The sequence below is a fragment of the Glycine max genome, chromosome 2 (genome assembly GCF_000004515.6).
Source record: "Glycine max cultivar Williams 82 chromosome 2, Glycine_max_v4.0, whole genome shotgun sequence".
NCBI lineage: Eukaryota > Viridiplantae > Streptophyta > Magnoliopsida > Fabales > Fabaceae > Glycine > Glycine max.
In genome coordinates this window covers 41872759-41894771 of record NC_016089.4, presented here as the reverse complement: position 1 = coordinate 41894771, position 22013 = coordinate 41872759, and the positions used below count along the sequence as shown (strand labels likewise).

General features: G+C 31.5%; 2 protein-coding genes and 1 long non-coding RNA gene across 3 annotated transcripts; 1 reads left to right on the top strand and 2 right to left on the bottom strand.

Annotated features, from left to right (window-relative positions):
- Nucleotides 1-855: 855 nt before the first annotated feature.
- On the bottom strand, nucleotides 856-3732 carry LOC100812670 (uncharacterized). Its single transcript, XM_003519154.5, has 3 exons — nucleotides 3535-3732; nucleotides 2108-2638; nucleotides 856-1340 (listed from the first exon to the last, which is right to left on the bottom strand). The coding sequence occupies exons 2-3, from the start codon at nucleotides 2565-2567 to the stop codon at nucleotides 1291-1293; spliced, it is 510 nt and encodes a 169-aa protein (XP_003519202.1). The 5' UTR covers nucleotides 2568-2638; nucleotides 3535-3732; the 3' UTR covers nucleotides 856-1290.
- Nucleotides 3733-11347: 7615 nt separating this feature from the next.
- On the bottom strand, nucleotides 11348-20276 carry LOC100817984 (kinesin-like protein KIN-4C). Its single transcript, XM_006575291.4, has 28 exons — nucleotides 20114-20276; nucleotides 19765-19921; nucleotides 19486-19629; nucleotides 19221-19373; nucleotides 18857-19101; nucleotides 18520-18659; nucleotides 18185-18309; nucleotides 17779-17815; nucleotides 17604-17695; nucleotides 17367-17483; nucleotides 17170-17283; nucleotides 16969-17052; nucleotides 16677-16878; nucleotides 16269-16369; nucleotides 15981-16079; nucleotides 15790-15903; nucleotides 15597-15713; nucleotides 15409-15489; nucleotides 15060-15131; nucleotides 14876-14960; nucleotides 14754-14785; nucleotides 14484-14569; nucleotides 14023-14094; nucleotides 13670-13897; nucleotides 13439-13583; nucleotides 13122-13205; nucleotides 12454-13008; nucleotides 11348-12228 (listed from the first exon to the last, which is right to left on the bottom strand). The coding sequence occupies exons 2-28, from the start codon at nucleotides 19882-19884 to the stop codon at nucleotides 11779-11781; spliced, it is 3894 nt and encodes a 1297-aa protein (XP_006575354.1). The 5' UTR covers nucleotides 19885-19921; nucleotides 20114-20276; the 3' UTR covers nucleotides 11348-11778.
- Nucleotides 11866-14021, top strand: LOC102660418 (uncharacterized). Its single transcript, XR_413276.3, has 3 exons — nucleotides 11866-12008; nucleotides 12093-12290; nucleotides 12385-14021. It is a non-coding gene; the product is annotated as an uncharacterized lncRNA (long non-coding RNA).
- Nucleotides 20277-22013: the final 1737 nt, after the last annotated feature.

The following is a 22013-nucleotide window of genomic DNA, read 5'->3' as shown; positions in this document are numbered from 1 at the left end:
ACCTCTCCCCACCAAACCAACCAATAAAGAGTTTTTTTATATATGATTTAATTACTTATTTATTCTCTATATTTTTTTAATTTATTTTGTTTAATCTCTATAATTAATAAGTGAATTTTTTAGTTCATGAAATTAAAAAATTTGAATAACAAGAACCTTTTAAATAAATTTTATAAACTAAAAAATTCACAAATAAATTTAAAAACTATACAAACTAAATCGGTAATTACACCTTTATATATATACCCGCTTTTACAATTACTGAATTATTCCCCGTCATCCGAATTAGTCCCCATCATCTGCCAACATTATTATAATTATTTATTAACAAGTACATAATGGTTATGCCTCTGTTTAGTGTTTACCTTAGAATTAGTGAGGAAAATAAAAATTTATCGTTGGATCTCATAAGTTACGTAACAAAAAAAATTATTAAAAATGCGCATATATCACTATAATACTCAATGTCATTCACTAATTAATTTTTAATTAAATGAAACCCTCTCAATCCTTCTTAAATAAAACCCTTATAATTCTTTTAAAATAGTAAAACGTTTACCACAATTGACATCTAGTCTTACTATTAAAGCGTGAATCTATAAAAGCACTAGGATGACAAACATAATTCATGGTTTGAATTATCCATCAAATTACCCTTCATTAAAATTAATTCACACAAGTATTCCAAATAAACGCTTACAAGAAACTCCAATAACCTTGAATCCCCAAAGGGAAATGCTATTATCTTTTAGAGAAACAGAGAAAAGACTAGAGGCTTTTGATTATTAACGGACCTATACAAAACAGTGCTAATTTAACTATACATCCAAGCAAACTACAAAAAACACACATATATACACATAAGTACACCCATGTTATACAAAATTTATATACAGTTATGTACAAATTTGAGTACATGATCAAGCATTCAAACAATTACCATATTTACATGAACGAATTGCAAGTTCCAAAAGTCACACTTCAATACAGCTCTCAAATTCAGTCACGATGTTTGGACTCTCGAATCAAAGGAAGAAGAGAGGACAACAGCATTTGCACATCATTCTCAGTGCCAAAGCATCACAACTGCTTTCATACTTGGCCCATATCTGCTCCTCATAGATTTGAATTAACCAAGACTCGACCTTAACCAATCATATTCTGACATCACATCAATGCCTCTTTCTTTTTTTTACAATATTTACATTATACAAATGGTTTATTAGCTAAGGACCACAAAAGAAGATTTTTCTAAGGAAGTGCAGGATCACAATGATGAATGGTTGTGCATCAGGTATTTCTAAGAGAAGAGAGCCAGTCTTCCACAAATTTTTTGCTCTCTGCAGACAAGGGCAGAAAAGACATAAATGTTACAACTCTAGCCCCACCATAAGAAAAAGCAAATCTGAATAAATGTCATAACCAGCCACAAATATATGCACAAAGTCCAAATTAACATTAACCTCACAGGTCACATCACAAGGTATCATACTAGATATAAATCCAAGTACACTCTTAATTATTGCTAATAGGTTTGTTGTTTCCAGCCAACAAAATGGTAAATCTTATTCTAAAGCAAAAAATAATTAATGAATCGCCCCCAAATCATGTTTGCCTCTTATGGTGCTTAAATAAAAATGCAGCAAGATTGTTGAATTCTCTGTTTATCTTTATCTTCTTTTATAACAAAATGAAGCAACTTCCTCTCAGAAAAATAAATTAGATATAACACTAAATGCAAAATGGCATACTTCAGTCTGGTTAGGTCTAAGCAAAAAATTATATCTAGCTAATCTCTTTTTTTAACTAATGCATTCATGTTGGACTTCAGCAGCTGGTGGAACCAATGCCTAAACTGTGTTTTGACAGAAATCAGTATCACATGCTCAAACCCAACAACAATTAAAGACAACCAAACCAACATTTTGAATAGCTTTTACATTTTCAACAATTCAACTAATGTTTATTGTTCAAACCCGAATCCATGCATTTTTCAAATGCTAAATAGCTAACTATCCATTATGCAAAACATAAAGAGAAAATCAAGTTTAAAACAGCGCAAATGTAAACTACAACATGTGTTAATAAAAAAAAAAAAAAAACTCACCATCTGAATAACTGTCTGGAAAGTTCCCAACACCCCTCAGTAAATTGCCTTTTGGATCCTCCATTATTCTGCCATAGTCTCGGCCGTAACAGGGAACAATCACAGCAAAACTGTTATCTGTTTCATCATCACTTGGGAAACCAGGTCCGTGAGGCTCTAACCAGCCAATAGACCAGTCAGAATCATCAGATTCGGAACCAGAAACACATCCACCATCAGATGGAACCAGAACAACATCATATTCCCTATCCACCTTCCTCTCCCCCCTACTATGCCATTTGCGCTTCACCTTTCTAGATGAGGACCCCACATTCGCCTGAACCAAAGGAAACCTCAAAACATCCGATTCCCACAAATTTGAATCGGCGGAAGAATTTATAGAAGGCCCATTTGGGATTCTTGGCTCTTGATGTTTTCCACTCCACAACCACCAAGAGAGGTTGGTAAAAGCCACAGACATTTACACAATTTGTGTCAAGTCCTTGCAGCAAAACTCTCAGCAAATGAGCACAGCCTCAAGTTAGGGAAAGCCTATAAAGAACTCAGTTAGCACACCATTTGAAAAATAATGTTGACAACAGAAAATTAGGAAATCCAACGTTTTAAAGAAGAAACTCATCAAAAACAAGCTTATAGAAAAGCACACGAAAAACGAGTTGATGAAGCAATCAAATTCAGAAAATGTTAGGTGCTACTACTTGAATTTCAAGCACTAAAAGCTGGAAGAGTTGAATTTTGCAGCTGCGTTATTCACGTGTTTTCGACCTCAAAAAACAACGATTTACTAGTCATAAAAAAGGGCAATACAAATTATTAGCAAGCATGTGTCCTAAAATTTGCTACTAGTTATAAGAAAGGGCAATAGCCACAATACATTTGTATATACACCAAAAAACAAAACCAAAAGATAAACAGTAATCCTAAGTACATTGAACAAAGACACCCATTTTCTCAGCAACCAGAATCAAGAGGAATAAACCCATCTTTGACACATAATTAAAACAATGCCAGATTCAAAACAGAAAAACAGTAAAAAGCAAGAACAAAAAATAGCAAAACCTTAAAATAGGCAACACAGACAAATTTCCAACGCGGGCACCATCAAGGTCACCGAACCCATTTTTATCAGGAAAAATTTTCAATTACTCACCCCCCCCCCCCCCCCCCCCCCCCCAAAAAAAAAAAAAAAGATTACACATTTATTCATTTAACATTTAAACGTTTCAATAAACACACAAAAAACATGTCTTTACTCCAAAATAAGATAAAACAAGGTGAAAAACATAAAACCCAGAAGCCGAAACGACAAAAGTACGAATTTTTTACAAAGATTCAATCATTCAGAGAATCCACAAACCGCTAGTTGAGGGAAAAAAGTGAGAAAAAAAAATGAACAGAGAAACGATATTAATCAATCAGTATTATACCTTAAAGGGGTTAAAACCTCAGAAAGTAAAGTCTCTATTATTCAAAGAATTGTTAATCGGAAACGAAGCTTTCATGAACAATTTTGAGCTTTCAAGGGAAAAAGGGTAGATAGATAGAAATAGAAGAAAAGCCAGAGTCACAATTTCTATACTTTCCAGATACCGTTGGATGATTCATAGTCAAACGTGGGGCGTCCTGAACCGTTTGATCTATCTGACATGTTCCAATAATAATTCACTTGGCATAAACAACACTTGCAAGTTAAAAAGCGCCACGTGGACGATGGAAGAGAACAACATAACAACTGAGAGGTTATGATTCAGTGCAGCCGGTTTCAGAAAAGTAACAGACTGTTGGGTACGTGTGGCCAGCAAAGCTAGTTCTGTCATGTTAATCAAATTTTAGGGAGGAAATCACTAAATTATACTAACAGAATAGATTAGTTCCTATAATTGTAACCAAAAATAAAAAATACTTCCTAAAATTAATAAAATGGTACTGTAAAAAAAAAAATCAATAAATTGGTAAAATGATTTTTGAAATTGGAAATTATTAATCAATTCAACATCTTGTATGCATCAAATTCATAATGATTAATAAAAAAATAATAATGATCTATGACTCTTAATTAAATGATTTGGATTCTTATCAATAAAAATATATTTTTTAATTAAATCTTATAAAAATATCTTGCCCTCAACAAAAAGTGTATGTATCAAATAATATAGAATGATTTTATTTCATTTATTTTTTTTAACTTAGTTTCACTTCATCGTCATCATTAGTCTCAACTTTAAATTATGAACATGTAATTGTATATTAAAAAAAAATTCATTGATAATAAAAATACACCTAATATTTATTTAAAAAGTTAGAGTTTAATAATCATTTACTTATAATATCAAATTATTTTGACAAATGCTAATTAGTGTGTCTTTACAATATTGGTTAAAAAACTAAAAAAAATTATACATAAAATTATGTTGGTTATGATTTATTTTTTTATGTTCTACTATAATGTTTATACTAAATATCTTATTATTTTATTTTTTTTAACCAATATTCGTAGGACACTGTAACAAGATCCAATTATTTTATACTATCAATCAATTATATATATATGTTTATGAATTTTAATTTTTCTTGGCAAAGGTCAATTTATTTATTATATATGATTATATGACAATTTTTTTATTGGATGAAAAGATAAATAATTTTTACATTATTATTATTGTATAGACTTTTTTTCTCAAAAAAATAGTAATCATTTAAAAATTATTAAAATTATAACAATCAATTAAATTGATATCTAGAATTAAAAAATGAAAAAGATAATTATAAACAATAAATCAGCTTAATTCTTGTATTATTAGCCAGTGCTCTAATCTAAAAATGCTAAAATTCCACATTAAATATCAGACTTTTTTTGGTGAGAGGAACATTAAATACATGACTTGACATCTAACTAGTCTAACTAGTACAAATTACAAAACTACAAATATTAGAATGAGGGAGCACATGGAGCGGAGGAGCAGGGGATCGAAACCCGACGGCGAGGAAACTGCGAAGGAAAAGGTGGCGGTCCAATCTCAAAAGTCGTAGATGTGGTGCTGTGCGTCGGCGCTGAGAAAGTAAATTTGGTTAACTCAAACCGGAATTGGTTTTGCATTTGCGTGGATGTGTGGTTCAAGGAACATTACTTGATTTACCCACATCATGATGATTATGCTTTAAAGCTTATGGTCTTGCATCTCTATTACTCTATGATTAAATTAATGAAAAGAAAAATTAAAGTTAAACGTAGTTCTATTCTATTTAAATGTTGACTTCTTAATAATTTAAATCAGTTTTATTTTAGCTTTGATTATTCGCATTCAGTATGGTCTTTTATTATGTTTTGTTATTGAGTCTTCGGAAAAGTAGTTTTAAACAAAATATGGATTCATGTTTTGTTTGTTTATATAATGAAGACAACGAAATTTGAAGTTAAAACATTATACAAACTTCATACATTCTTCCTTAGTTGACTGACTTAGTTGGTTAAATATAAGTATATGTTTACCCTTCTAAATTCATTTGCCCTTGAAATTATACATGTGAATTTTGACTATATCAGAGTACTTAATGATAAACGAAATCAGATGAAACTAGGAGAAAGTTGATATCATTATTTGAGTTTAGTTATAATAAGTTGATACTATCAAGATTCTTGCTGTTATAATAAGTTTTTCATTCTATTATATATATATATATATATATATATATATATATATAAGATTTCAGGTAAATTGATTCTCTTCTATTTGACCTCATACCTGAAACTAGGAGAAAGAAAAAGAAAGTAGTGAGATAATAAACAAATTTTGTTCAATTATGTTATACTTTTATGATTTCAAATACTTTAAACTCTATACCATATGTAGAAAAAGAAGAATTCAATGTTGCTTTACATTATTTACTAGTATTTGTTTTGTTGCTAGTTGCTAGTTGTTGGTGGAAAAAAAAATCAAAAGCAAAAGAAGAGAAGTGAGATTTAGTCACAGGGTAGCTAGCAGTAACGGTCCTTGGTCCTCCTTTTTGGTCCAAAATCTGTTCTTTCTGTGTTCTCTTGCTGCGTTGTAGGAGCCAATCAAGTGGCCATCAACAAGCCAAGTCCACATGCTGCCAAATCAAAACTCCAAAGCCAAAACCTATCCACAAAAAACACTTGAGGAGGCTGATTACTAATTCCTCAATTCTCACCCATATCCATTGTGTCAAAAAGCCTATTTTTTTTTTAGTACTACACATTATATTTTTGTCTCTGACAAAAGGTCCACAACTTTTTTCTTCTAAAACTAAGGTATTCTGATATAGTTAAAAGTTACTATATTAATATTCATTATGTAGAGATTATTAAAATGAATATTATCTCTTTAAATAATTTTTTTGATCGTACTATCAAAAGAAATTCAATCATCTAAGACCTTGGTGGGCCCACCAATTTCTAACATTAGACACAATTATTATAAATTATTGTTTTTCCTGGAAGTTTATCAATTCCTTTCTCAACCATTCATTTATGAAGATGCATACACAGTTCCTTTTCCGTTTTAAGTTTGTCCAATGAAATGACTTTGTTGGTGTATTTAACATCATGGATCAACCAATTCACATGCGCCACGTGGTTTATGATTGGAAATAGAAATATCACCATCGGACTATTTTATTTATTTATTTGGATCCACGGCCAAACATAATCAGCAATGCTTATTTATTAGAAGATGCTTTATTCATCTAAGGGCAACAACTGTGGAACAACATCTTTCATGTGATGTTCACTTCCTCCCATAATCCAACAATAATAATGCAATACTCTCCTCTCATATTATATTAGTATCCGTTTACAAATTTTAATTTTCTTGATAAAAGTATTTTATCCAACTAGTTAAATAACTTTCAACTACTTTTTAATTCTTTAATAAGAATACTTTCATCAATAAAATAATTTTACCATAATAATTTTAAAAGTATTAAATATTAATTTCTTAAGAAATATGCATTGCCTTAAAAGGCAAATTAAATAAAACAAAAAAAGAAATATTATATTAAAAAAGAGGTAAAAGTATGCAGATGATAGAATACAGAAAAATTGTAGTATTCTCAAACAAAATAGTAGTTATACTTTCTTTATTATATGCATGTCAGTAATAAATGCAATTGCCATACTTAATTTGTGGGCCTTCTCTTTTATGTTTCCATTCAATTTTAGGATTTAAGTATTTAAAAAAAACAAAAATAACAATTAATTTTTCTTTTGACATTTTCTTCTATTTTGAATAGAGCTGTCAAATGGATAAGATGAAATCATTTAATGACATAAATCTCTTTTATCATTTTTTTATTTATGAAAGTAAAATTTAATATTTTTTTATTCTATTATAATTATCGTGTAAGGAAAAAAATTGACATTTTAGTTTTTTAATGTAATATTAATTACTTTTTAAAATTATATCCCTTATATATTAATGATGAATTTCAAAATTTAGAAATAAATTAATGATGATGTAAGATTAATTTTATAATATTAGTGTTTTCTATTATTTATTTATTATCTTATATTGATTTATGTAAAAAATCTGAAATAATAATTATTTTGGGACGGAGAAAACACCTTACAAGTTTGCGGAGGAAATACTTGTTCAAGTGCCAAGCTTGTACTTATATTTCAATATCATTGGTTACAATAAAAAAATGAGCTCAATATCTCCATCAAAATTTAAAAATTACAAGACATAAGAGAATTTTGATGTCTTGTAAATTTGCAAACTTGATTTTAGTCCTCTTTTATTCTTTTTTATTCTTTTAATTTCTTATAAATGTTTAAACTGTTTTTGAAACGATTTATACCACGACTTAATATATGTATCATACATTTAAATATATCATGCCATATACCGTCACACATACATGGCATACACTTAATATAAGTTTTATATATGTCCTTTTGGGGAACATTTGATTAAAAAAAAATTATACATACATAATTTGGTTTCATTTAATAAGAAGAGAGAGAATAAATTCACACTTTAAAATTTTAAGTAATTTAAATGTGACCTAGTAAGAATGTAATTATGTATTGATTTTTAGATAAATATCCTCAATTTATCATGATAGTTATATAAAAGGATAAGACTTAGATATACATATCTTTTATGTTATTATTTAATTAATATTAAAGTTTTGTTTTAATATTCTATACTTATTTTTAATATTGACTTTTATTATAAATTGTCATGTTAAAATTCTAATTTGAATTACAAAAGAACATCAGCAAACTTATGGTATTATACCTAAATTTTGTGTTATATACAAATATAATTAGGATGAACATATATGTTAGATAAGGTGTAAAGGCATATATCACAAGAAGGAGGGTTGAATTGTGATTTTAAAACTTTTGAAGTTTTTTGAAAATATTTTTTTTTTCATCTAATAAAATTTCATAAATAATATATAACAGATCTTTAAAAACACTAGATGGAAAAATATTTTCGCAGAACACAATATATCTTTCAAAAACTAAAAGTAAATTCACACCATTGGTCATATAAGGCAAAAAGAAAGCAAATAAATATCATATGTGAAAATTTATATTGGTTTGTCTATACCACCTACATCCAATTCTTGACAAACCACCAAGTTTCATTAACTTTTCACAAGTTACAAGTATTAATTGTTTACTAGTTCTACAAATCAAGTTCCACATCAAGTTTGATGGCAACCCAGTATTCTTTATCGTATCATGTCACTACTAGCTCTAAAAAAATCAAAGGAGATTTGTTGTTTAAATTTGCTCATTGATTAAATCTATACGTCACATGTGAATAAACAGTAAGCACTTAGTCTTTTCTCTCAATATATTCTAAGTGTTTTAAGAGCTTTTGATCTTTACAATCAATACACAAAAAGTGTTTTTACATAAAGAATGAAAAAATATTTGTGCACAATGTTTATGTCTTCTTCTTTAAAGCTTCTAGTATTTATAGTCTTCATTTTGAAGTATTTGTTGTCTCACAACGGTTGGATTTTTCACTTGATCTTATCTAATGATAATGGTCGTTGGGGACATTTAATGCTTACATTAAATACATGTTCCTTCTTCGTAGTGAGTTCACTCTTATTGGCTTTCATGTTTTACACTTTATCATAAAGTCATTCCTCGTTCGTCAAAGCAGGTGCGTATAGCAGAACACGTCTTTTGATGAAGATCGATACTTTTAGATTTTGGATTTCATTTATTCTTCATAAGATTTCGACAGATACCCAGAGAATATTTTTACAAAACGGATCTTAGACATAGAATATTAAATGAATATCTTTAATGTCACTCTTAAATATTGTATAAGATGATAGCTTAAACTTGCTAACATTTGAACATTTTGACGCAAACTTGTATAACATAATCTGATAACGCATGAGACGTAGCTTTTAACATTTATATTTATTTGTATCTACTCAAAATTATTATGAGTCATAATTTGTTTTAAGATATAAATATTTTTTTTCATTTAACAGGAGGTTTTCCTCCAATGTAAAATAATTTACCAATTTAATATTTGTACAATTTAGTCTTCAAAAGTCTAAAATTGCTCACTTTTTAGCTCATTTGTTAACATTTATTAATAGAGGAACTGAAAAAAATATACTCAAAGATTAAAAACAAGTAATTTTAATATTTTTAAGACTAAATTGTACAAAGACATATATTTAAGAACCAAAGGTAAATAACTTCCACTTCAAGAGAATAATTGTGGGTTAACTCTTTTTTATTGTGACTTTGGGTTCATGAAACCGGATAAATTCCTTTAAGATTAGGCTTGTGGTTGAACAGATAAAAAAAACTGATAAGTAATGGGACTTTATTTTTTTTGAAATTTCTGTGATAATGATTTAAATTATGAAATAGATGATGTTTATTGTTGATTTATTTGTAATATTATAATCCTTCTATATTATAATAAGTGTCATTTTAATTTTTTTATATAAACTAAGAAAAAAATAGTAAATAAACCAAACAGTGTGATAATTATACAAAATTAACCTTATTATCATGAATTTATTTATATTTTTTTTGTTGCTCATCAATAATATTATTAGGAGTATATATAAAAAATATTTAATATTATATTAAAAAAATAGTACTTATTTTGACATTTTTTTACACGATATTTATTACGGATTAGAGGAAGTATTTGTTTGTGTACATCTAATTTGTTTTTTTGTGTGAAAGTGACAATCATATTGTTTGTAGGGACAACATGGGAGCACAATGGATATCAACCACTCGAAAAAAGAAAACCTTCCACCTCAGCTGCTGCATAGGATATTGGGTAAATTGAGGATGGTGCAAGTGTGCTAAGCTACTCATAATGGGTAAATTGAAAAGGGTGCAAGTGTATTAAGTTAATTACTATCTTTGAGTTACAACTTTTTCAAAAAGGTGCTCTTTGCCTAGCCATCATCAACTCCAACATCTTAATAGCTATCCCCACACCTTTGACCCACAGAACATAACTTACCATATTAGAATCTCTGCCTCACCACCACGGATTAGTGTCCTTCGCACTTCCATCCTTCAGCATCCACCCATTGCGTCACAAAACCTTACCCTACCTTGCAAGGATACCAATTTTTTCTGAAATTATAAGATTGATTTAATGATTAAAGAAAAAAAAAGAGAGAAAGAAGTCATAAATTCAAAATTTTCCCACTAATAAAAATTAACAAACTAATATTTAATATTTATAATTTAATTTTTAGATTTTGGACGAAGAGACAGTGAGAGTTTTTTATTATAATTTAATGTATAATTATAATATTTTAACGTGTTGTTAACTTGTTATCGTTTTATTTAATGTGTCTTGACACATCACTTTTGTATCCACGTCCACAAAAGATTTACTCTCAAATGTGATCTACTGATCTTAACTTGAATGATTTCTATAACATGATGCCCAACAACTTTTAGGAAGGCATGATTTTATCAACCAATGAAATCAATCCTTAATGTATTAAGGAATATTAGTAACACTTTTTTTTGGCATTCTTTTGAAAATATTGATAGATAAAATTTATGTGGATCTTGTTAAATAACCTGGTCCAACTACTTTAAAAAAAAACCGTCCAACAATATATTTAAAAAGAAAATTTACGATGACAGTCACAGACACAATGATTTTAGATTTCTTGTAGCAATAAAAACCTAATAAATTTTTTTATAAGAATAACAGCAAAATGTACTCATTTTATAGTAACTAAAAACATTTAAGATTAGAATTATCAATATTTCCTGAGATATTTTTATAAATTATATGCAACGTCATACTCACAGTGCCATACATATATAGAAATTAAACTCCACAGACTCATGCAAATGATAAAGATTAATGAGGGAAACAATTTTTCCCACTGAACAACTCAAAATGCCGATCATAGATACAACGTATGCCGAGATCAAGTGATTAACACCAGCACAGAATCCTTTGGATAAACCATATCTTACAAGCAAAAAAGGAAGCCAAATAATTTTTGTCTACTGAAGACAACCGTAGATTAATGATTGATACACAACTCTAGACACCAGATACACCAAGTGCCTCTTATATCTTCAACAGATACCCGATAAGAATATGGTAACAGCATGCGTCTTAAATCATGGTCTTTGCTTTTAAGAGGGTAAAAAGTAAGAAATGGACGCGAGATTAACGTCCATTGTTCTCTTTCTCAAGTGTTCTTTTTTGTTTCACCGGAGTTCTAGCTTCTATGACTTCAGACTCCTTATTGACAGGCTCATCTGGCTTACTAGCATTCATGTCCCCCAGAGGAAGGCCACCGCCATTTGGTGACTTTCGCATAGCTCGTGGTAATTTCATCCAACGATCTGTCTCAATTACACTTTTCTCTACTTTTGGAGCAAGCGGCGCATTTTCAGGTCTAGATGATTGAATTTTCTGTGGTATGTTCATAGATACATTCGCTTCACTAATGCTATTATTTTCTTTCTTGGGAACTTCAGAATTATCTGACTGTGAGAAAGGTGGAGTATCAGGAACAACAACGTTTGTGGTGAGCACTGGGACTGGGACTGTGGACTTATTTCTCTTCTTCGCCCATTTCCTTCTTTGATTAGCATTCTGAGCATTTGATTTAGCCTGCTAAAACAAACAGATCATCTTAGACCCAGCACAAGCACAAGACTAAACACAACATGGGAGTAAGTAATCTTAACTGCATCCAGTTCACATGTAATGATAAAAATAAATAAATGATTTAAGTACATGAAATTTTCCTAAATTTTTCCTATGCAGAGACAGAGAGAGGTTTGATTAGATCATTTATTTAGGGACTTCCCTTTTCAAAGAATGACTGACACGCACCAGTGTATTTCCAATATCTGAAAGAGGCTTTCTTGGCCCATGATCACTGTGCACCTCAGCAGGCCCCTCAACCAGTGCACCCTGAAGCAACTCAGCACCTTGAGCAACAAGAAGCCGATCTTTGTCTGCTTCGTCAATACTGGAATCATTACCAGCCCCTTCAACTTGTGCCTCATTTGAGACTGATGATCTGTTGGCACACTTGGATGCTAGGCAACCACAAGAACTCCCACAAGTGCCACCCAGAGTTCTGCATTTGCATTTATTTGTCTTGCATGACGAAGATTTACTACAAGAGCAGCAGATATCTGATGCAGTTTCCCCAGAAGCACCTCCAACTCCTTCTGTTGAATTATCTTTTACATCTTCTGAACTGATATTTGACTGATTGTTTTCCATGCTTACATGTCTGCTTCTAGATTTTCTTTTCCTAACGTGAATTTTTTCTGATGCTACCCATTCATCATCAGTTGCATCTGCAACATAATCATCTGTTTCTGTATCTGATACTGATAAATCCATATCCTCCAGTAAAATTGTAGATCGCCGATTTTCCTAAATGAAAACCAAATGATCATTAACTAGAGTACCAAAAAAAAGTAATTTGTCATGAGATAATAATCATTTGTAGGCATATTAAGAGATCTAGTGATATGCAAGAGAACTACCATCTTGCGCAAGTCATACTTATGTCCTCCATTTATGTCAGCATACACTGAATCACCCACAGATTCTGAATATCTCTTTGCACTCTGCCATAAGTTTATATAATATGGTTAAAAACAGAGAAAGAAAAGAAGTTACCAATTAATTGGATAATCAAAGTTGCAAAAACAAGGACCAATATTTCTTCAATTTTATAAACTGCAACTTAAATTTGGAAAGGAGAAAATTTTTAAGTTTCATTATATCAGTAAATTTTAAGTTATACACAAAATTTATTTCTCAAGATTAATCTGGATTAAGTGGAGCTCTCGATACTAACCAGCAATTTCAACTGATGAATAAGTTCAGACTTCTGCATTTCCAACTGTCGAAGTGAACAGCTCAACCTTACTACTTTTTCCTTTAGATCTCTTATTTCCATGTCCTTCTCTCTGCAGGTAACTTCTTTATCTCGCAATGAACACCTGAAATATAGAAAGGCATAGACAAAGATTCAGTCATTCATCACAACATGGACCATAAATTTTGTTTGCAGATAAAGCTACTCTACCTGGAGGAAGATGCCAGATTGAACAAATGATTCATCAAATTCTTGGCTTCAGGAAGGGAACGGACTTGGTTCCAACGTCCCTTGCCACTGAAAACCCGTTCCCGCTCTTCTGCCTCTGACAAATGAGATGCCATTGACAGCAATGTTGTAGAAGAAGTAGCAATCATTTTTTCAAGGGCAAATATCCTTGAATTTCTTGCACCCGGAGACATTGATGCAAGGCCAGCACTAGATTAGCAATCCAAGCAAGCAGATGTTGTCAATTATAGATTTCCAAATACAAGATTGTACAATAAATAAAATGGATGAGGTAAACTCTAATAAAATGGCTGAGGCAAGCAGATCTTTTTCACCTTGAATTGTTAAGCTTCATCATATCTGCTTCTTCCTTTAATCTTGCAATCTCGTTGGCCATTTTAGCCCTCCTGTAAAGTATAGTTTGTGAGGAAAACTCTAATATAAGAATGACATCTACTTGTGTATATTATCAAGACATTTAAGCCATGATAATCAGTAAACTGGTTCCAGTTTTCACATCTTTTTGAATTTGAATCATAGAGAAAACATAGGTGAGCAAACTTTGCATACAAAATGAAATAAATATAAATATATAAAATTGATTTCATCCAACAGTATCTCTCTAATCCATACTTCAATTTAGAAATGAAATTAACATAGAAGTAAGTTGCCTTTCAGAGGTCCAAGCCTTCAACATATTATTCAAACTAACGCTCATAGATTTTTTATCGGTAAAACAACCTACACAATCTAAAGTTTTCAGATGAAGAATCTAAATGTAAAAAGAGGAACATACTCTTCCATTTGACGCTCATGTGCTGAACGTACTTCATGCACTCGGACAGTGACCTCAAGTTCATGCTCAATTGCCTGCATCAAAGCCTTCAAAATAGAAACACACATGTCAAGCAGAAGCACTATTAAAACACAAAGACATCCTCCGCAAAATAGCATGATGGAATTATGATATATTACAAAGGGTAGAATATTTAGCAACATCGAGCATTAATCATTGCTAAGGAAACAATGAAGTCCTTGTGATTCACAGGCATAGAAACAGAAATACCTGAATTCCTGGACCATTCCCACCGGCAGCACCTGTGTATAAAGAAAGAATTGCCAGTTACTAATTAATAAGTTCACAAAATAGGGAAAATTGCATGGCACGGTAAATCTCTTAACCCGTACTTTCACGTGAAGTCTTTCTAGATTCCAAAAGTTCTTTCAGCCTTTTTGTAGCCAAGGTAGCTTCTTCTGTCTTCCTTTGCAATACCTGTAATGAAATCGTAAATAATGGGAAAAACCAGTACCAAATAAGGACCCCAAAAGCAAGTTATTTTAACAGCTTATGCATCTCATAACCCGTACTTACCATCTTTTGCCTCTGATTCAACGCTAACAGCTTATGCATCTCATATTCATTCCTTCTTCCTTCTTTTTTAAGCTGAAAATTACACAAGATAAGTATTAGAAGATTCACTAGTAACTGATCAATTTTTCATGTTAGACACTACAGGTCATTCCTTATATGCAAGAGGTCAGCAAATAACCAAAGTGTACCTAACAAAACATAAAAGAGATAATATTATGAAATCATTATCGATTGGAAAAAAGAATGCCAAAGAATGATTTCCCTCCATACAATTACAGAAGAATGAAGTAATAAAATTAAAGGGATATTTAGTAAAAAGCTAAAGAAAATTATGCAATGCTGAATTTACCTGGAGAACTTCTTTCTCGCGTGAAGCTTTCCATAACCTGAATTGTTCTGATTCCTGTTTAATTTTATGTTGCAATTGAACCTGAAGAAGAAAAATTGTCAGTCATGACTCTAACGGGAAAGAAAAACAAAACACAGCTTTCTGCTTCAAACTGAGTATAAGAAGTTCCATTAGTAGGATCATTTCACCTTATGAGATTTAATTCTCTGGATCTCATCCTGTAGTCGTTTTGCAGCCTCATCACTTTTATGTTTTTGTCTCAACAGTTGAGCCTGAGATTCTTGTTTCTTCTTCAGCACAGAGACCTGGAAAGCAAATAATCAGTTTAGAACATTGAGTGGCCATTATTGAGAGTTAAGACATTCCAGATAATAAGTGCACCTGTGCTTCAAGAGCATTTAACTTTTGAAGATATTCCTCCTTTAACTTTTGAGCACCGTCATCAGAAGTGGATGAAATATTTGCAAGATTGTACTTAAGTTCCTCGATTTCTTTCTATAAAGAATAGGAACAGAGTTATAAAGGGAACAATTTAAATGCAATATAATTCAAGATAACACAAGATCAAATACCTGCAAAAATTTCTTCTCTTGTTCTAACTCAAGAACTTTCTTTTCATAATGATGCTTAAGAACTGAAGTATCAGCATTATTAAACATCTTCATTTCAGCCTTCAACAACCAAAAAAAAAGTATAAAAAGCATTCGACAGTAAAACATGCTTGAGAATCAATACTAAACATGGAATAAAATGCATATCCATCCAATATCTTGCAAATTTATCTAATTTGATAAAGATACTAGCAAATGACAACTTGATAAAATGCATATCCAATGTCTTCACGAGTTTGAAGCTATTACCTCCTTTTGTTCAAGTTTCTTATCCAATTCTTTGAGCTCCCTATCCAACTTTTCTTGAAGAGAAGAGTGTTCTATCTCCTTTGCATGATCTTCCATGTCATCTGCAAACAAGGTTGCACAATGTTAAAAAAATTATATTGATATTCAGGAAAAAAAATACCAATTTAAAGTGATAGCAAAAACGCAAATAAAAAATAAAAAAATTTGGGTATTAAGAAGCCTAAATGCTGCTGCTAAGTCTAGCTTTGAGAAATCAATTCATCGTCTAATAAATTTGATGCACTAGTCTCAACCATAACAAATTTGTCAAGAATAATATTGTTAACATCAGCCACAAGGTTATCAATCAAATGAATGATACACTGTACAACAATACATAATACATAAAAACTACTTCCAAAATTCTACCTGTTATGTCCACTGATTTGGCATCACAATCAGAAGAATATTCATTACCACTTGCAAATAACACATTCTTTGACCGGAATCCACTATCATCTGAATCAACCCAGTCAACATGTCTAGATTTTGCATTCAAATTTTTCAAACGCTGCAATTCACCTTCCAGATCTTGGATCTTTGACACATAAGATTTCACGAGGTCATAATCCTAAAAACAATTTCAGACCATGAGTTAGTGGTGGATTGCTTCATCAGAAAATTGTAGTTATGCATTAGCAATGACTTGATGAGTTCAAACCTGATTTGAATTTGAGTCAATTTCATCCCAAGATTTACCATTTCGAATTGATTCAATTTTCATGATCAGTTGATCCTTTTCAACCTAAATTCAACACCTTGAGTGAGACCAGCACAAATATTGGAAGCAACTAACATTTATTTTTTGGTAAAACACCCAATGTTCTATTAGAATTGAGAACATAAAGGATTGGAGAAAGACCTGAGCATCACAAGCACGTTGTGCTAAACTCTCACAAGTTACTCGGCGTTCTTGAAGCTCCCGCTGTAGCTCTTCATTGCTTGCTTCAAGTAAGGATATTTTGTGTTTAAGAATCTAAGGGGGAAAAAAGGACATTAGAAACCTATACCCAATAAATGAGGGATCAACTTCAGAAACTTCCAAAAATAATGACGTACCTGAAGTTCCTCAAATGCCCCACCAGCATCACCTCTGTATAATAGAAGCTCAGACTGCAATTGCTCAATCTGACTTCGCATTCTCTGCATCTGAGCTCCCACTGGATCACGATTGATCTTAAAAGAAGAAAATTTAAAACCATCAAATGCAAAAAACATGAACGATTGTCACACAATTTAAGAAAAAAAGCAACAAAGCAAAACAAAACATCGAGAACACTAATATAAAGCACTTACAACTGCTTTGTTCTGAATGTTACGAGCACGGTTAGCATACTTCAGAGTGTTCAATGTCTCTTCAGCATTGGTGTCAGCAGGACTAACACATGCTGCAGCATTACAAACAGATTAGACATGATACATGTGTATTAAAAAGTGTAATTTTTTAAAATCCACCTAGCAAGTTCAGTACCTATCATGACGGTTTTGCTGTTTCCTCCAAGAGAATCCTACGTATTCATTAACCAATTCCATGTCAAGATAAAATAATATGAATCCATGATGTAGATATTTCAAAAGTAAACACAACAATTAAAACTATTATCACATTTTCAGTGATAATGAATTTTGAAAACAAGTTTCAAGATAGGAGTAGCAATATAAATCCCACAAGACACTCAGTTCAGAAGCTCTGATGGTATTTCAAACAAACAATAATAGCCACACTTCCTTTCCGAACAATACTTTTAAAATACAGAGTCAAAGAAGCTATCAGCTATGGAGTGAGATACAGAAAGAATCATACATATTTTATGCAGAGCTGTTCAAGATAAGTACAAGTATACTAGATGTAATGCTTTAACAAATACTGTGCAAACCTGTAGTAGCCTTGTTAATTTGCTATCGCGATATGGCACATGGCCACCTTCTTTTCGCTTTCTTTCATCTCCCAGTGCACTTATAACATTCCCAAGAGCTAATAAACCCTTATTGATATGAATGCCTTGACAATGGAAAAACAAACAGATCAATTAATAACTTAAAAAATTATATTTATAAAACTCAGCAAGCAGGGCAATGTAAGATTTTCAAAATTCTATTATGATTGTGAAAATATTATATATATTATATATAATATATTAAAGAACATTTTTTTTGTATTTATTCTATTCCTTTTCTTATCAATATGTCCTATCACAAACAACAGGAATACCTTCTTTTAAACGCATGCCATCTGCACCGGTTCTTTTTGCACGCTCAGAACCAGCAAGGTCTACCAAATGTAGTTTTGCACACAAGACATCATCACCATTCTTTTGCTCCATAGTGATTGTGAATATAGCATGTGACCGACTAGGCAGAGCACACAAACCACACAGTCATCACACTTTAAAGCAATTTTCCAGTTCAGTAGGGGGAAAGATACATCATGTGTAAAGTTTAATTTTAATATGCATTATAATATATTAGAGTCAACATTATCAAATCAAACAATAAAAAATTACTCATTAAAAAAAATGACACTGCAAACTTGATTATAGCAATTTTACCTTGATTGGCTGTTCATGTTTGTACTCCCTGTGGCACGTGAAAGTGAACCTCGAGAAAGATAAGATGACATTTCTTCTTTAGTCTTAACTTCAGCCTCAGTCACACCAGCCAGTGTTATTCCCCCATTCACTGTTTCTCTAATCTGTATGGGAACTCTGCTGGGCGCTGCAGGCTTCGCAGTAGAAGCCATATCTCCTCTGGCAGAATTGGGATCGAGCAAATCGAATACCTCTTCCTTGAATATCTGTCATCATAATATAGAAGTTCAATAATTCACCAAAAAAAAATATAGCAGTTCAAACTTCCATGTTTCAAAAGCTCAATTTCAATTACAGAGAGAATTCATCAAACATTATTGTTTACCTCGATAAAAGATACCCTAATCAAAAACTCTGAGGATTCCTTCATAGTCTGAACCCTCTTGAATATTGTCTCCATCACCTTGGGTATAATTCCACCGGCATTGTCCTCTCCCGTGTAATTGGTGCCCATGGTGTATGTCTTCCCAGATCCAGTCTGTGGACAAAAAACCCAGTTAATGCAGACAAAATACAACAAAACAAAGTTTCTGAAATACTAGTATATTTTTTCTAATCATTAAAGTCTAAACCATATGCGAAAACTATACCTGTCCATAAGCGAGAACAGTTGCATTATAGCCATGGAAAAGTGCATCTACGAGTGGAGCTACACAATCATCATATATTGCAGACGACGGAGATCCCGAGCTATAAACATAGTCATAAGTGAAAGCATGCGACCCAATTTGCACCTACACAGCATCCAACAACAATTATAAATCAATATCACATATTCAATATAAATTTCAACATGCACAAAATAAAAAAGAGCATAAATCAGATCAAATGCAACACGAACAGAGCATAGATTCAAACAGAAAACACACCTGAGGTTCACCGGGAACCACGGAGATGCAATCGGTGCATCCAAGCATAAGCTCCGACGTAATCAAAGGCCGAACGTTGACGGCAACTCGAACACACTGCGCCGAATCCGAATTTTCCATCTCCAACCAATCCGAATCAGCCTCGAGGCTGGAAACCCTAAAATCCAATCAAAACGCAGAAATTAAATCAAATGACGTCGTTTAGAGTTGCATTGCGCTCGAAACTCAATGTTTTTTTTCAATCTCGCATAACAGCGAATGATTGAGAGAGAGAGAGAGAGAAAAAAAAGCGTCGAGCGTTGAAGCTGGTGAAGTTTCGAAATGGAATTTGGAGTGTGAACTTGCTTACCTACTGCGAGAAAGAGGAACGAAGGGAGGGAACGACGGAGTAAGAGAGAAAAGAAAGAAGTGAAAGAGAAGACTGAGAGGAAAATAAGAAGAAGGAAGGGTTCTAAGTTTTGAACAGAGAAGAGAGGGTAGTAAGCAGCAATTTTGAATGTGGATGTGTTGGGTTAGATTAAAGTGGATTTGAGAAAACAGCGCTCAGGTCCGAAATTCAAATGGGAAATTTTGTCACGCGCGTGTCACGTGTCCCGACGAATCTCAATGAAAAACTCTAACGGCCACAATAGGGAAACCCCACCCAAAATTGGATAATTATTTAAAGCATACTCCATTAATGCCTTTTGCTCAAATGTGCTCAACCCACACAGCTTGTATAAATTTTTAGTTTAAGGATCATTTTTTTTTAATGCTAACGAATTTCTTTTATGCTGACGATCATTAATGTCTTTGGCTAAAGTACTTTGTTCTTTTTTCACCACAATGAATACAAAAAATAATTGGTTTTATTTATCTAAATTATTTCATGGCAAATGTTAAGAGAGTAAAAGAGAAAAATATTTTATTAAGAGGCAGAAAAAATGTGTTCACCTAGTATATATGGATGTGTTTGGTTAAGAGGAAAAAAATAATATTAAAATAAGAAATTATGTGGACCTTATGTGAATCTAATATTTTCTATTGTACATTTTAATTTAAATACCTGCACATTCAATTCAAAGAGAAATTGTAGTAATTGCATATTTATATTGTGTAACTGTATATTATCAATTCAATATGACATCTCTTTTCAATATTCTTACTCTCAAATTTTTTTCTTATTTCTGCATTGGAATCTTTCTCTCAAAAGACAACGAAATAACTTTTTGTTTCAAATTTGTTCCTCTTTTTAATTATCAGGTACATGTCCATGTGTTTTTTTCTATATTTTCAATCCTTTCTATTTTGCTTAAAATTTAAATTATGTTTGCTTGGTCTAATGTAAACCTTTCACTTCAGAGTGGTTCTTCATCTTTCATCTTTCTATTTTCAACATTTTGCATGGTTTATTTAGATGGAAAATATTTCAACTAATTTCTTTGTATATTTTTCTTTTTACTTTGTGTTTTTAAGCGTTTTTCACACACTTATTTTGGCTTATTGGATTTGTTTTACTGATCATTTCAATAATAGGCATGTATGACAATTTTAGTAATGTGAGCGTGGGAGCGTGTGGTTAATTTTTTTTATCTCTTATTTTATTTTTTTGTATGGTCCCATATTATATTGTTCCACATTAATTTGGTCTAATATCAACCTTTCACTTGAATATTTTTTTTTCTCTTATTGGCATTGAAATTTGTGATCCTCTTTTCACTTCTTTTCTATTTCAAATTGGTTCTTCATCCTTCATTTTTCTCTTTTCAACACTTTGCATGGTTTATTCAGATGTAAAATGTTTCAACTAATTTTTTTTCTTTTTTATTTGTCTTTTTATGCATTTTCCATGCACTTTACTTTGACTTATTTGATTTGACCATTTCAATAATAGGCATGCGTGACAATTTTAGTAATGAGAGCATGCGGTTAATTAATTTTTTTTTTGTCTCTCTCATTTTTGTTACTTTTCAATTGTCCCATATTGTGTGAATGTTTTGTTTGAATTTTGATTTAGAGGTATATTGCTTGCACATGAATCATTTAAATCAAATTGAACAAAAGATATTGAGAGGCTTTTGGAGATATGAAGTTCAGCAAATCATCTTTTCACAAGTAACAAAAAAAAAAAAGTTGAACCAGAAAAGTTTAACTACTTAATCCATTTCTTGCTTTCACTTGCTTTATATGTTTTTTTCTTTCTTCATCTCATGAATTTTTTATTCCTCTTTGCAATATCACTTGCAATTTAGGTATATATAGTAATAAAT